At 43.0% G+C, this 16,796-nt stretch overlaps 1 protein-coding gene across 3 annotated transcripts; it reads left to right on the top strand.

Annotated features, from left to right (window-relative positions):
• Window positions 1-239: 239 nt before the first annotated feature.
• On the top strand, window positions 240-16,706 carry LOC121868237 (ileal sodium/bile acid cotransporter-like). 3 transcript variants are annotated; one of them, XM_042368549.1, is made up of 11 exons: window positions 240-311; window positions 5,280-5,354; window positions 5,815-5,964; window positions 6,185-6,349; window positions 7,647-7,853; window positions 13,016-13,190; window positions 13,306-13,453; window positions 13,739-13,853; window positions 14,469-14,655; window positions 14,786-14,916; window positions 15,296-16,706. In XM_042368549.1, exons 2-11 carry the CDS (start codon window positions 5,292-5,294, stop codon window positions 15,419-15,421), a joined length of 1,467 nt encoding a protein of 488 aa, XP_042224483.1. In that variant the 5' UTR covers window positions 240-311; window positions 5,280-5,291; the 3' UTR covers window positions 15,422-16,706. The 3 variants fall into 3 exon arrangements, with proteins under 3 accessions (XP_042224483.1, XP_042224485.1, XP_042224482.1); XM_042368548.1 differs by having other exon boundaries at window positions 288-311; window positions 5,280-5,526; XM_042368551.1 differs by lacking the exon at window positions 5,280-5,354 and having other exon boundaries at window positions 243-311.
• Window positions 16,707-16,796: the final 90 nt, after the last annotated feature.

The following is a 16,796-nucleotide window of genomic DNA, read 5'->3' on the forward strand; positions in this document are numbered from 1 at the left end:
AGACTACACCGAGTTTAACTGAATGGAATAAAACAATAACATATCCTTTACTGTAGTGATGAAGGACGAGATGCACCAGTGTGTGTGTATTTACTTTAGGTTAATGTATAATCAGTTGCAAAACGCTATGTGAGAAATAATACAAAAGCCAGTAAGAATGTGGGCATTGTGGAACCTCATGACGTCATTACAAGGAAGGCGTTGATATAAGGGGCGGGCGGTAGGGTTGACCCGCAGTGTGTTTTCGCGTCTGGCTGGAAGGAGTTGTCTACTTTGACCTCCTGCTTCAGGCTGTTTGGCTGTAACTTACGGTGAGTAAATTCATTTGTAAACACCGATTTTATATTTCATAAGACAAAACAAATTAAAATATTTGAGTTCGGTTAAAGATAACAAAATATCCGACAAGAGATCTGAACTGATGAGGTCTCCAAAAAAAAAAAAATACAGAAAGATCTAAACTAATTTTTTGAATGGTCTGAAAAATGGCAGATGAAATTTAATGTGGACAAATGTAAAGTACTAGTCTAGGAGATGTAAACAGAGAAACTAGACATCAGATGAACAACGTTGTTGTGGAGAAATCCGACTGTGAGAAAGATTTAGGAATAGGAATCTTAAACCAAGACAACAATCTGTATTTGCTCGAAACAAGGCTAACGAAGTACTTGGGTTCATACAAAGGAGTGTTAGTTATAAGACTAACGAGGTTATCCTAAAATTATATCTTGCGCTTGTGAGACCTCACTTGGGTTACGCGGTTCAGTTCTGGTCACCGTACTACAGAATGGATATAGAATCCTAAGAAAGAATTCAGAGGAGAAAGACTAGACTAATCCAGGGCATTAGGAACCTTGAGTACAGAGACAGGTTAAAATATCTTAATTTGCACTCCCTCGAGAGACGTAGAGTGACGGGCGATATGATAGAGGTGTATAAATGGAAGGCAGGGCTAAACAAAGGGGATATTACAAAGGTACTCAAGCTATCCAACCAGGAGCGAACTCGTAGCAATAGTTTTAAATTAGACAAATTTAGATTTAAGCGAGAGATAAACATTGGTTTGAAAATGGAGTAGTGGAATAATTAAGTTAACAAACATCATCATTAACTCGATTTTTTTTACAGGATTAGCCCACCAGAGCACAGGTCAATGACCCACATCAGGGCCCGAGGGCGAATAATAATAATAATAATAATAATAATAATAATAATAATAATAATAATAATAAATAAAAACACACAAAAAAGAGATTAATAGTGAGAAACAATAAATGTATGTTGTGTTGTCAAAGTAAGAGAAACAATTGACTCCCTGCAATTCTGTGTAAATGAGGCAGAAAGTCAGTTCAGCAACCTGGGACTTACGCAGCACAGCTTCAAATATAGGTTGGATGGATGCATGAGTGATAGGGGTGGGAGTGAACGGGACTGTAAATTATTCGCGTCAGGTTACCAGGCAGTATGTGTCCATAACGTTTGTCCGTGAAGTAAAATAAATATACAATAATTCTGCTCTTGTTGTCAACTTTTTCAACAACATACCAGTGTGGAGAGGTGAGGTGCAGGTCATTATGGGGGAGTTTGTCTCTCGTGAAGGTGTGGAGAGGTGTGGTGCAGGTCATTATGGGGGAGTTTGTCTCTCGTGAAGGTGTGGAGAGGTGTGGTGCAGGTCATTATGGGGGAGTTTGTCTCTCGTGAAGGTGTGGAGAGGTGTGGTGCAGGTCATTATGGGGGAGTTTCTCTCTCGTGAAGGTGTGGAGAGGTGTGGTGCAGGTCATTATGGGGGAGTTTCTCTCTCGTGAAGGTGTGGAGAGGTGTGCAGGTGCAAGGTCATTATGGGGGAGTTTGTCTCTCGTGAAGGTGTGGTGCAGGTCATTATGGGGGAGTTTGTGTGAAATGATGCAGGAACAGAAGTTTCTCTCTCGTGAAGGTGTGGAGAGGTGTGGTGCAGGTCATTATGGGGGAGTTTGTCTCTCGTGAAGGTGTGGTGCAGGTCATTATGGGGGAGTTTGTGTGAAATGATGCAGGAACGAAGTGTCTATCTCCGCTGTGTACACCACCTCAGCCAATTCTATGCTTTGTTTTTCCTCTCCTCCACTTCGTCCACCACCGTCACAACTTCCTCCTCCACCATCACCACCACCCCCTCCACCTCCAAGGGTAAACTCACACACACACACACACACACACACAGGCCGCCATGTACTCCAGCAGCAGTTATCATGTATTTATCACCTGATATATGTCATTAACACGCAATAAACGCTCGGGTTTATCATGATTATGATAATTCCTGATTTACTCAAACGTGTCCACACCAAACTTTTGTTTTTTTACGACGAAAGAGATAAAAAACAAGGGCTTAGAAGTGAAAGACAACAAGCATCTACAGCTTGTGGGTGTGTGAGGGAGGGAGAGGTGAGCTTGTGGGTGTGTGTGTGTGTGTGTGTGAGGGAGTGAGAGGTGAGCCTGAGGGAGAGGTGAGCTTGTGGGTGTGTGTGTGTGTGTGTGTGTGTGTGTGTGAGGGAGTGAGAGGTGAGCCTGAGGGAGAGGTGAGCTTGTGGGTGTGTGTGGGTGTGTGTGTGGGGGAGTGGAGGTGAGCCTGGGGAGAGGTGAGCTTGTGGGTGTGTGTGTGTGTGTGTGTGTGTGTGTGTGTGGGGAGTGAGAGGTGAGCCTGGGGAGGGTGGGCTGTGGGGTGTGTGGGTGTGTGTGGGGGTGAGGTGAGCCTGAGGGAGGTGAGCTTGTGGGTGTGTGTGTGTGTGTGTGTGTGTGTGTGTGGGGGTGAGGTGAGCCTGAGGGAGGTGAGCTTGTGGGTGTGTGTGGGTGTGTGTGTGAGGGAGTGAGGTGAGCCTGTGGATATGTGTGTGTGTGTGTGTGTGTGTGTGTGTGTGTGCGCACGTGATCATTAATATTTTCCATACAATTATTCGGTATATTTTTTACAACCTGGCGTGCTCTCTCTTTTACACACACACACACACACACCACTCGGTGTCTCCATGGCCACGTGAGGTCCTTCATATCAACACCTGAGGACGAAATACTGCACCATGTGGCCTACGTGACTCCACACAGTATGGCAAGCAGTATGGCAAGAGTCCAGCCCGGGCCATCAACTGCAAACTATAATAATTTGTATGTTCAATTCATGTTCCTTCCCCTTTTAGTAATGAAAGTTTTTTGTTAAACGACCCACCTACCCCATGTCTTTGTTTGTAATAAGTCATTTTTGTCTAATTTATATTTTCAGCCTTCGAGCTACTGAACTTTCTCAATAAACCGTAAATGATTACTATTACACACACACACACACACCTTGTAGCTCGACCTAGTCCCTAACACACACCCTGCCCACACCCTCTGTGTACCTGAGTTGAGCAAGCCAGACCCAACTCTTAAACCAACACAATTTCTCTCCCGGTCGTAGCACGATTGACAATGAAAAAATCTCTCTCTCTCTCTCTCTCTCTCTCTCAGTGCCAGCCACAGAAAAATGATGCACGATAGCTGAAGGTGTAGTTGTAGGTGAAGTGAAGGTGTAGGTGAAGGTCTAAAAAATGGGGATTTCGTAATGACAAGGAACCCCAATTTATTTCACCTGGTGATAAAACACACTGATGCAAACCTAACCTGACCTAACCTAACCTAATTCTCACCTAGCCACACCTAAAGTACCTTACCTAACCTAATGCCAACCTAATAAAACGTAACCAAATCCAACTTAATGCTAACCTAGCCTAACATAATCTAACCTAACGTAATCTAATTTTTAGAACAGAATATAAACAAATATTTTTGACGAATATGGAGTGTGCTGATGTGGCGGAACATTACTCAAGTTTCCGTGTTCCGGGAAACAACAAGACTGATCACATTTACTGGCGTCAGCAATGAGCCCATGTGTTGAGGCCCTCGATCATAGACGTTGAGGGCCTTCATCACAGATGTTGAGGGTCTTAATCATAGATGTTGAGGGTCTTAATCATAGATGTTGAGGGCCTTGATCACAGGTGTTGAGGGCCTTGATCACAGGTGTTGAGGGCCTTGATCACAGGTGTTGAGGGCCTTGATCACAGGTGTTGAGGGCCTTGATCACAGGTGTTGAGGGCCTTGATCACAGGTGTTGAGGGCCTTGATCACAGGTGTTGAGGGCCTTGATCACAGGTGTTGAGGGCCTTGATCACTCAGTCAAGGAATAGTTTAAATGTCGCTCCTGAACCACAACACGGATATTTACCCTTGATTATCGAGTCACATACTAATGAATTTTATCAAAATATATAATACACACGCAGTTTAGCCAGGTGTGTGTGTGTGTGTGTGTGTGTGTGTGTGTAAGGGCCAGTGTCCGCCTGTAGTGTGTACATAGTGAGGTCTGCACATATGACGTCAAGACCTCCTTTATGGGGAAGTTCCCGCCAGCGAAGTGTAGGAGGGAAGGGGGAGGGAAAGGTCAACATTGTAAGAGAGGAGGAGTCACAGAGGGCCACCAGAGAGAAAGAAAAGTGTCTGAAAACATTCACTGTAGACCAAACCTAAATTATACCTTTAGGTAGCGTTAGGTTAGGCTAGGCTAGGAGCGCTAGGGTGAATCATTCATCTTGGGTTGAAATAAGCTATGGGTGTTGACTCTCGAGGTGATCCGTGTGGAGCAGGAAGAAAGAGTGGTGAGGGGGCAAGGTGCAGGTACCGAACAATGTTTGTGGCCCAGGTCTTACACAACACTCCCGGCTGTTGATGTTCGCTGGCCTTGGCATCGCCCTGGGATCGTCCCCTTCAGTGCAAGTCGACAGGTTTATGGTGGTAGTTATTGTTGGAACTACCTGATGGAGTTGATCATATATTAATCGTTAACACAATACAACACAATTTGAAGTACAGCCCAACGTCGAATGACTGGAGTCTTCTGGGTTATGATTTAAGCTGTGACTTTGGCTTAAAAATGCTTTAGTTTTGTGTACAAATTATAGTTGCGATGATTGGCAGTATGTGTAACAGCTTCGCTCACGTCTCATAGAAGATGTGCTCCTTGTTATATCACCATACTTTGTCTGTCACCTATTCATAGTTATTGAAACATAAATTGTCAATATGGATGAAAAGGGGAGAACATTTAGTGAAGGTTGGTCCTCTTAAACAAATGGTAACTGTAGTACTAATTACAAATCTCACTTGAAATGGTGAGGGTTTTTCTTCTCCCAATTAACACACAATGGGTGATATTTCTTCCAGTACAGACTATTATCCTTTACCATTATATCTTTATCTATTTACAGGAGATAGACCACATGTGTGCAGCCCTCGCGTTCAGATCAAACGGAACCCCTCTCCCTTCGTCAGTAATCAAGGAGGTACTCGAACACATTAAACATATTAATCCTAATACCCCCACGATCACGACTAAACATCTGGCGGAGGTTGTGTACTTTACCATTCAAGAGGAGGAATATGTGTGGTGGTTGCGGGAAGGAAGTGGCGGGCTGGTGGGCGCTGGTAGTGTTGCTGCTGACTAGGGTGACCACGGTAAGTAATCCTGTTGGTAGTATGTACGAGAGAGAAGGGAGAGAGAGAGAGAGAGAGAGATTCATACAATCGCTTAAATTTGAAGCAAATTTAACACAACACGGGACTCTTCTACCCTTCTGTAGGCGACGCCGGAGGAGAGGCTGCTGGGAGATAAGGCTTTACCACCACAGGACCTTCTTGCTTTTCTCCCTATCACTTTAAAAAGGCTACATTGACGAAGGAGGAGTAACAGACGGGACGGAATGCGAAAGTTGATTTACACAGTATCTTTCTATCTTCCTGCAGGCGGCGGCGACGACGGAGGACAAGACGGGGGTGGTTAGGTTCTCGCCGGCGGATTTGCTGAAGGTGGTGGATGGCACCAACCACCTGGTTACTTGGTTCACTAACGTTACAGTCACCGTGGATCGTGTGGCAGCCTACGTGGTGGACCAGGTGAGGATGGAGGGGGGGAGAGGGAGAGCATAATGGGGAAAGACGTGAGAGGAGGAAGTGAGGTAGAAGAGGAGTAGAAAGTGATGAGAGAAAGAGACATGCTTACGTTAGTAAGAGGAAGACAGATGTGTAAATAGATTGATTATATTACATAACCTTTAATCTTATTTCACCTCCACCCTGTAACCCTATGTGACGGTGTGTGTGTGTGCCGTCGCAGTTTGTGTCAGAGGTGAGGGGAATCGGGGAGCCCATGCAATGTACTCCAGAGAACGACAACCTGGTGGCCTGTAGCAACGTGACCTACTACGGCGAGGTGAACATTACCGCGCTCTACCTGGGTTTCAGTAACCTACACGTGGTACTTTATGACGAGAACAATCAGGTGAGTCATTCACTGACAGAAATGTGTATAAAGATGATTTCAACCTTACTGACATATAGTAACTGATGTTTTAATTATTCAGAATGCATTTAATAATATTGGCGCTCATTAAGTAACACAAATTTTAAGATTTAGAAACCAGATGCTTAACCAACATGTAATTGAGTGCATGTAAACCCAAAATTTACCCCATGTGACAGTATACACACTATCATTGTATACCCCATGTGACAGTATGCACACTAACATTGTATACCCCATGTGACAGTATACACACTATCATTGTATACCCCATGTGACAGTATACACACTATCATTGTATACCCCATGTGACAGTATACACACTAACATTGTATACCCCCATGTGACAGTATACACACTAACATTGTATACCCCATGTGACAGTATACACACTATCATTGTATACCCCATGTGACAGTATACACACTAACATTGTATACCCCATGTGACAGTATGCACACTAACATTGTGACAGTATACACAACATTGTATACCCCATGTGTATACCCCATGTGACAGTATACACACTATCATTTATATGTGACAGTATGCACTAACATTGTATACCCCATGTGACAGTATACACACTATCATTGTATACCCCATGTGACAGTATGCACACTAACATTGTATACCCCATGTGACAGTATACACACTATCATTGTATACCCCATGTGACAGTATGCACACTAACATTGTATACCCCATGTGACAGTGCATAACATGTGACAGTATACACACTATACCCCATGTGACAGTATACACACCATATACATTGTATACAGTACACACTATGTGACAGTATACACTAACATTGTATACCCCATGTGACAGTATGCACACTAACATTGTATACCCCATGTGACAGTATACACACTATCATTGTATACCCCATGTGACAGTATACACACTAACATTGTATACCCCATGTGACAGTATACACACTATCATTGTATACCCCATGTGACAGTATGCACACTAACATTGTATACCCCATGTGACAGTATACACACTATCATTGTATACCCCATGTGACAGTATACACACTATCATTGTATACCCCATGTGACAGTATGCACACTAACATTGTATACCCCATGTGACAGTATGCACACTAACATTGTATACCCCATGTGACAGTATACACACTAACATTGTATACCCCATGTGACAGTATACACACTAACATTGTATACCCCATGTGACAGTATACACACTATCATTGTATACCCCATGTGACAGTATGCACACTAACATTGTATACCCCATGTGACAGACGGTAGCAGAAGGGGTGATGGAGATGGCAGTGGTGTTGAGAGACCAGAACATAACTCTCATCTATACGTACATCTCCTCAGCATTGGCTATCATTGCCTACTTCATCATGGGAGCCTCTGTCGACTTCAAGATTATCAAAGGCATTACCAAGAAGCCAGTCGGTCCAGCCATAGGAGCCATTTCCCAGTTTGTTATCATGCCTATGGTGAGTAACGGTGGGTGGGAGGGAGGGAGGGAGGGAGGGAGGAGGGGGGAAGAAAGGAAAGGAGTAAAAGATGGATTCAGAGAGAGAGAGCGAGAGAGAGAGAGAGAGAATATTCACACTATGGGTTCTCAAATTATTCCCCAAATAATTAAGTTATCACTAGCATGTAATTCCTCACCGTCACGCTGACGAGTGTTACAGTAAATAAAAATTATCATAAACATTGCCACTGTCAACAACTTATAAGATGTAAAGTTTTGTGTAACCGCTGTGTGTGGGAGACACACACACACACACCTCAGGATTGCCACATCATGGTGTTGTGATATGTGTATGTGTGTGTGTGTGTGTGTGAAAGAGGAATTAAGCAGCCACAACTACTACACCTTCCCAACCACACCTGAACACTACACCTGTCAACCACACCTGTTAATCACATCTGTCAACCACACCTGAACACTACACCTATTAACCACACCTGTCAACTACATCTGAACATGTATATTTGTGTCCAGTTAAAGGGAGTCAGGTAGTCAAGTTTTTAGTCAGCTAGAGGTAAAGAATTAACGTGTGAACCATAGTGTAACCAACTTCATATCATCAGAGGAGCCAGTTAAAGGTGTTCATAACAGGTTAAAAGAGAGAGAGAGAGAGAGGACAGATCCGTAGAGTGACTGGCATCGAAGGGCAACCCTGTAGGTATTGTGTTAGGGGGGGGGAGAAGTTCGGCATTGTTTACATCCTGCTGCATCATGGCCGCCGGATACTGTCAACAAACACTCCACACTGTCATTACCTGCAGTCATAATAGTTTTTCCTGGTTCTACTGCCGACATTTTCACTATTATTGTGTTTCATTTTCTTGAGAAGGGGACATTCCAGCCTTGCATGAAGAGAGAGAGAGAGAGAGAGAGAGAGAGAGAGTGTCAGATTAACCAACTTTGAATTGACAACAGCAAGTTGACGTAACAGCCTTAAATGTTATCAGTAACCCATTAATCTCGCACAACTATAAAACTGACGTTGAAGGATGAGAACCAGACACGCAAATCCTCTCACATGGGTACAGTCCTGAAGTTTATCCTATTGTCTGATACCAACCAGCCACAGGAAATGTTGATCAAATGGAGGCGTCACTAATACAGTACTAACTTTTGGCCCCCCATGATATTTTGTTGTGTTCCGACTCATAAACCTTGATAAATATCTACTGTATGTTGGTGAGTGTGTGTGTGTCCTATTTCTTGACCTGTAAGATATGAGTGGCATAGTTCACCTGATGATTATACTTCTTAATGATATACCTGCAGAGGTTATGTAAGGTTAGGTTAAATTAGGCTAGGTTAAGGTTAGTTATGTTATGTTATGTTACGTTAGCGTGAGGTTAGTGTAAGGTTAGGCTAGCGATAAGGTGCTTAATATTCAGGTAAAATAAGCTGGGTAGGGGGAAAGGGTGGTGATACTTCAAGTGTGGAATATTACACCAGAAAAGTATTTTGGTAAAATTTCAAGTTGTATCCAAGTGCGACAGACGGTCACCTCCACTATACATGTCTCCTCGACCTGTGAAATATCATAATGTATGTACTTGTCTGGAATTTGTTTTTCATGGCGAAGGGGATTAAAGTGATTATAAATTACTAAAACACACAATAATTGAGTTTCAACATTTACGTAATCAAGGCTTCGAGTGTGAAAGAGACTGACAACTAATATTTTATTTTTGTTTTGGCGATGAACACGTGAGGGATTGTTAGACCAAGTATTTCCTTTGACTTTGTTTACACTCACCTGATGTTCTGAGCAGTTGCTGACCATGTAAGGGGTAACCAGCACTCAGATGAATTTGTCACTCAGATAAATCTTGGATAATCTTTAATTGCAGTAATATATCAACATTCTCTATCTCTTTATCTGCTTACAGAATATTAACTTTCTGGAGTTACATTATCTTGATCCTCAACATCTGTGCCGCGTCATAGTTTCCCTTTTATTGCTTATCAGTCCTCATTGTTTTGAGCATAACTTAACCTAACCTAACCTACAAACTTAGAGAGCCAGAATTTACATGTAGACTGTACGTGATGTGTATCCTTAGGTGGTGAGGTAGGTCAGGTTCTAGGTTCATGGTAATGTGAGGTAGGTCAGGTTCTAGGTCATGGTAATGTGAGGTAGGTCAGGTTCTAGGTTCATGGTAATGTGAGGTAGGTCAGGTTCTAGGTTCATGGTAATGTGAGGTAGGTCAGGTTCTAGGTCATGGTAATGTGAGGTAGGTCAGGTTCTAGGTTCATGGTAATGTGAGGTAGGTCAGGTTCTAGGTCATGGTAATGTGAGGTAGGTCAGGTTCTAGGTCATGGTAATGAGGTAGGTCAGGTTCTAGGTCATGGTAATGTGAGGTAGGTCAGGTTCTAGGTCATGGTAATGTGAGATAGGTCAGGTTCGAGGTCATGGTAATGTGAGGTAGGTCAGGCTCGAGGTCATGGTAATGTGGAGGTGGTCAGGCTCGGAGGTCATGGTAATGTGGGAGGTAGGTCAGGTTCTAGGTCATGGTAATGTGGAGGTAGGTCAGTTCTAGGTCATGGTAATGTGAGGTAGGTCCTAGGTCATGGTACGGAGGTAGGTCAGGCTCGAGGTCATGGTAATGTGAGGTAGGTCAGGTTCTAGGTCATGGTAATGTGAGGTAGGTCAGGTTCTAGGTCATGGTAATGTAAGGCAGGTCAGAATCTAGGTCATGGTAATGTGAGGTAGGTCAGGTTCTAGGTCATGGTAATGTGAGGTAGGTCAGGTTCTAGGTCATGGTAATGTGAGGTAGGTCAGGTTCTAGGTCATGGTAATGTGAGGTAGGTCAGGTTCTAGGTCATGGTAATGTGAGGAAGGTCAGGTTCTAGGTCATAGGTCATGGTAATGTGAGGAAACCAGAATCTAGGTCATGGTAATGTGAGGTAGGTCAGGTTCTAGGTCATGGTAATGTGAGGTAGGTCAAGTTCTAGGGTCATGGTAATGTGAGGTAGGTCAAGTTCTAGGTCATGGTAATGTGAGGCAGGTCAGGTTCTAGGGTCATGGTAATGTGAGGTAGGTCAGAATCTTGGTCATGGTAATGTGAGGTAGGTCAGGTTCTAGGTCATGTAATGTGAGGTAGGTCAGTGTCATCAAGTTCTAGGTCATGGTAATGTGAGGCAGGTCAGGTTCTAGGTCATGGTAATGTGGAGGAAGGTCAGGTTCTAGGTCGTGATAATGTGAGAAGGTCAGGTTCTAGGTCATGTGAGGTAGGTCAGGTTTCAGGTAGGTCATGGTAATGTGAGGCAGAGGTCAGAGGTCAGGTAATGCAGGTAGGTCATGGTAATGCGAGGTTCAGGTTCTAGGTCATGGTAATGTGAGGTAGGTCAGGTTCTAGGTCATGGTAATGTGAGGTAGGTCAGGTTCTAGGTCATGGTAATGTGAGGTAGGTCAAGTTCTAGGTCATGGTAATGTGAGGCAGGTCAGGTTCTAGGTCATGGTAATGTGAGGTAGGTCAAGTTCTAGGTCATGGTAATGTGAGGTAGGTCAAGTTCTAGGTCATGGTTATGTGAGGTAGGTCAAGTTCTAGGTCATGGTAATGTGAGGTAGGTCAGGTTCTAGGTCATGGTAATGTGAGGCAGGTCAGGTTCTAGGTCATGGTAATGTGAGGTAGGTCAGGTTCTAGGTCATGGTAATGTGAGGTAGGTCAGTTTCTAGGGCGTGATAATGTGAGGTAGGTTTACGCTCTACTGTAGGTCAGGATGTGAGGGTCGGTATAATGCCAATGGATCTTCAACTGTAAAATAGATTGTAATGTTAGCAATGAATATCCTCTCACTTATTATGCCGTGATATCATGTGTTGGCTTAAGGCTTGTTCAACACCTGGGAAGCGAGATTCACATAGGTGCACAAACATTGGTAATATATGAAACGACTAAATAACTCACTTAACTTACGATACAGCATAAAAGGTTCATTAAATAGTCAAAATCTAATACATTTCTCACTATAACACATGGGACGTCAACAAGAACAATACATCACCGTTTCAATGTGTCAGTTCAGCGCCACCAACACCACCAATTCAAAATATCAAAAAAAATTTCCTTCATATTTGTGTGTTACTCGAGAACTTTTAGAACCCTATAAATTTACCACTTCTCTAATACTATCAGTAAGGGTTGAAACACCAAGGTTCACCCTCTTACGAAAGAGTTATGAGAAAATCTGGTTAACAAGCGAGTTTATCTTAATACATTAACACCTGCAGGATTGTTAGGATAAGATGTCGGTTTAGGGTCTTAAAGGTAAAAGATTCCGCCAGTAAGTGGACCATAACTGCCCAACAATAAAACGTAGTTCACGTTCAGGGTTTACCATCATCCATAATATCCATAAAACTAAGACATTGGCGACTGCTAAACCTGAGTGTCGTTCTCTTGTCACCTTAAACGTCGTCTTCAACCTTCAGTTAATAGATTACTTCAAGATCTATAACCACAGCTTGCTTCACCTCAAGGTTAAGAACTCTAATGCGACAATGGAAGGGGGTGGGTAGGTTAGGTTAACGTAAGTGGTTAATCTTCAGGCGAAATAAGTTGGGGTCTCATCTTCAGGGGCAAATAAACTTATCTACGTCAGATACACTTACGATTAACTTTGCGCGCGTCACACACACCCACATATGTTGCAACGATTTACTAGAGAGGATAATAACATGATAGCTTATATCCCTTTTATATCTCCGTCTGGTTTACTACTCTTCAATATCAATTAACTCATTCCTCCTCCGCCACTAGATAACTCATTCCTCCTCCGCCGTTTACTTAACTTAGTACTCCACCAAAATGTAATTCATTCCTTCTTTACCATTACGTAACTCATTGCTCCTCCACTATTAAATAACCCATTCCTCCTCCGCCACTAGATAACTCATTCCTCCTCCACCAATAAGCAACTCATTCCTCCACCATTAAGTAACTCACTGCTCCTCCACTTTTAAATAACCCATTCCTCCTCCGCCACTAGATAACTCATTCCTCCTCCGCCAATAGATAACTCATTCCTTCTCCACCAATAAGTAACTCATTCCTCCACCATTAAGTAACTCATTGCTCCTCCACTATTATATAACCCATTCCTATAAACACCTCCCTTTTACAGATCTCCTTCGGGCTGGGTGTCCTACTCTTTCCAAACGAACCCTACCTGCGTCTCGGACTGTTCCTGAGCGGCAGTTGTCCAGGGGGCGGCTCCTCTAACATGTGGACATACTTGTTGGGTGGATCCCTCGATCTCTCAATCTCTATGACAACCATCTCTACCATCTTCTCCTTCGGTAAGTTCCTATCACTATTACTACTACTACTACTACTACTACTACTACCACTACCACACCAAGCCAGACCTATAGTCAAGCAGGTTAACTAACAATGACTGCGTTTACATTTAAGGCACCGTACCTCTATGGGTGCTCCTGCTGGGTCCAGTAATAATGAAAGGTGTGGACTTTGTTATACCTTACTCGGACATAGCCATTACCAGCGCCACTCTCATCTTACCCTGTCTGATTGGTATGGTTGTCCAGTACTTCATACCAAGGTGAGCGAGCGTGTGTTGCTCTCTGAAATATATATGATGGATATATTAAAGTTATGGATACATTTATAATCGTTAGGGTAATGATATTCACTTTCCGTTATGCAGTTTTGTTCATTCATTTAACTTTTTTTTTCATGGTTATATTTTAACTTAGATTTGTTATTATTTTACCTATATAATTTACCGTTTTGTTTATTTCATCCATGTTAGTGTTCACCTTACCCATCTCACCCATGGCCTTACCCACTCTCCCATGTGACATTACCCACACCTTTACTCTTGCAGGATCAACGTGTACGCCAAGAAGGTGTTGACAGGGTTTGCACTGTTCAACTTGGCATTGCTATTCTCATTCGGTACTTATGCCTATAGGTACATCTTCTATTTCTTCAACTGGCAGGTAAGGGGAAGGAGAGAGGGAGAGGAGGGATGGAGGGAGGGGAGGGATGGAGGGAGGGAGGGGAGGGAGAGGAGGGTCAAAGACAAGGATGGTAGGGAAGGATGGATGGAGGGAAGAGAGAGAGAGAGAGGACACAGTTATTTTCAATGTATTTTTGTTCTCTACTCCCATCACCAATTTACGAAACAGCATCGATAGGTATTGACATTTGAGAAAAAAAAACTTGAAGTTTAATGTATATTGACTGTAAATCACACACCCCCACCTCATAACGTCCCTCACCCCCACCTCACAACGTCCCTCACCCCCACCTCACATTGTCCCTCACCCCACCTCATAACGTCCTCACCCCCACCTCATAACGTCCCTCACCCCCACGTCCCTCACCCCCACCTCACATTGTCCCTCACCCCACCTCATAACGTCCCTCACCCCCACCTCACATTGTCCTCACCCCACCACATTGTCCCTCACCCCCATAACGTCCCTCACCCCCACCTCATAACGTCCCTCACCCCCACCTCATAACGTCCCTCATCCCCACCTCACATTGTCCCTCACCCCCACCTCACCCCTACCTCACATTGCCCCTCACATCTTTTTCTCTTTACACAGGTGGTAGGGGCGGGACTATTGCTCCCGACACTGGGCTTCACTGGTGGTCTGATCTTTGCTTTGATACTCCGTCAGCCCGTCGCCAGTGCCATAGCTATCAGTGTGGAGACGGGCGTGCAGAATGTTGTCATTGCCATCATTATCTTACAGCTCACGCTCTCCTCTCCTAACGGGGAGCTATCTGCTAGTGAGTCGATTAATGTTTTAGACTGTTCGCGAGTCTATTAATGGTGTAGTCTGTTAGCGAGTCTATTAATTTTATAGTCACCATTCAGCCATTATATCACATTGTTTCAGCCATAATATATTTGTTTCAGTCATCCCGGCCTCCTGCACACTGTTCTTCCCGCTCCCTCTTGCCCTCTGGCTTCTCACCAAAACGATTTACGACAGGGTCAAGCGAAGCCGCAACCCTGACCTTCCATCCTCCTCTGGGACCGACCTCAAGGTAGCCTCAACGTGACCCTGTATAAACCCCATCCCTACCTGTCCATACTCGGTTCTTGATTAGTTCATTCTTAATCTCGTATGATCCCTTCCCTACCACAAACGATATATTGATCCTGATTGGCTCCTAGTTGACCAATGAGACTCAGACTTTATAACGTTACATTTTATGCAAAGTTATGATAATAAGTGAATAAATAAGAAATAAATTAATGAATAATTAAGTGCATCCGTAAATGGTAAACATAACTGGAATATTTACTGAACAGTCCAGTTATGTTGTATTTTTCTGCCGATAGATGCAACATAACGATACATTACTGAACTGTCAAGATCTGTTATGTTACCTGACTCAACGATAGCTCTTTCCCCTTCTGCAGGAGCTTCCCAACGGCGTCAAAGACATTGAAAAAAACGGGAAAATGGAGAAGAGCACCACCAAGGTCCCCGTGAGTACTGGTGGAGGCGTCGACAACCTGGCAGCGGACCTGAAGGATGAAGTATAATGATGACTGGTACTCGTCCCCCCTCACAGCTCACTTCCACACACTACATCAGTTATCTCCAAAATAGTTCCTCATAATTATCTCCAAAGACGACAGAAGTTTTACCTCCTTATGTTACAACTTTAATTAGATTCACTGTTGGGCGAGAGAAAGTTCACTAATACTTGTTGTAGTTGTTTATTATACAACTCTCTCATGGAGGCTATCCTCACATGTAGTGTACTTCATCTCTCGCACGGATTCATCTGTTCATCATGTGTAGATTTGCATTTTTTTTCGGGATCACCTGAACATTACAATTATACACCAGTTTATTTTACCTAGTTGAATATCCTAACGTAACGTAACGTAACTTCCCCAGCGAGACGATGAGATTGGTTCATCTGAGGAGATAGCTGTTGTGTCTAATATGAAGATGATCCACTTTCATCAAGTTACGTGCTCTGAAGTCTTTAACCTCTTTTTCATACGTCAAAATAACAAAAGTATTTATAATTTTATCTTTATTTACGTCAGTGATATACTCAGCCTTAGGGGCCATTAAGTTTATTTTAATATTATATAACGCTCTCTACATAATGACACACACACATATATTTAATAATTCTTATATTGTATACATATAAAATAATCTAACTATACAGAAATGAAAGTCTGTTATATCGAGGGTCCGTTAGATATAAAAATAAAACATCTAACGGATTATATGAAGATAAAAATCCGTTGTATGGAGGTTTTTCACTATTCTGAAGACTTTACGAGGAGGACTCTCTCACACAAGTATTTTTGACGACCGCAACACCAACGCTCCCTCACTTAAGCCAGCAAGGTCCTCTACCCCTCATGTGACCTCTGTTATCGTCTCCTTGATTCTCATATTGTCCGAATTACATTATTACACTATTTAAGTATTTTAAGAGGATTCTAATTATATTAAATGCAAGTCAGTCTCCTGTTATAGGTTAAATGTAGACTCCGATCTTCTATTGTGTGCAAGATGTAGGATCTAACCTCCTATGGAGTGCAAGCTCTAGGATCTGATCTATGGAATGCAAGTTGTAGAATCAGATCTCCTATTGCGTATAAGATGTAAAATATAGCATCATTTGTGCATGTGAAGTGCCTTTTTTCCTCTCCCACCACAAACCTCAAGTGCCAAATACACAATAGTTAGATAATTTCTTTTCTTGGCACAATATTACTGTATAAACGAACACTTACTTACAGCCTCTAAGAACACACACACACGCAAGTTGGGGTTTGTGGCAATAAACAAGAAGATTTATTGTTTTTTTTTCTTCCAAGATGTTGATGGTGTCACTTGTAAACACCGAACTACCTTGTCATGTTCCGGGTTATATTGTAGAGACTGTGG

Source organism: Homarus americanus, unplaced genomic scaffold (assembly GCF_018991925.1).
Source record: "Homarus americanus isolate GMGI-L3 unplaced genomic scaffold, GMGI_Hamer_2.0 scaffold19318, whole genome shotgun sequence".
In the NCBI taxonomy this organism is placed as follows: domain Eukaryota; kingdom Metazoa; phylum Arthropoda; class Malacostraca; order Decapoda; family Nephropidae; genus Homarus; species Homarus americanus.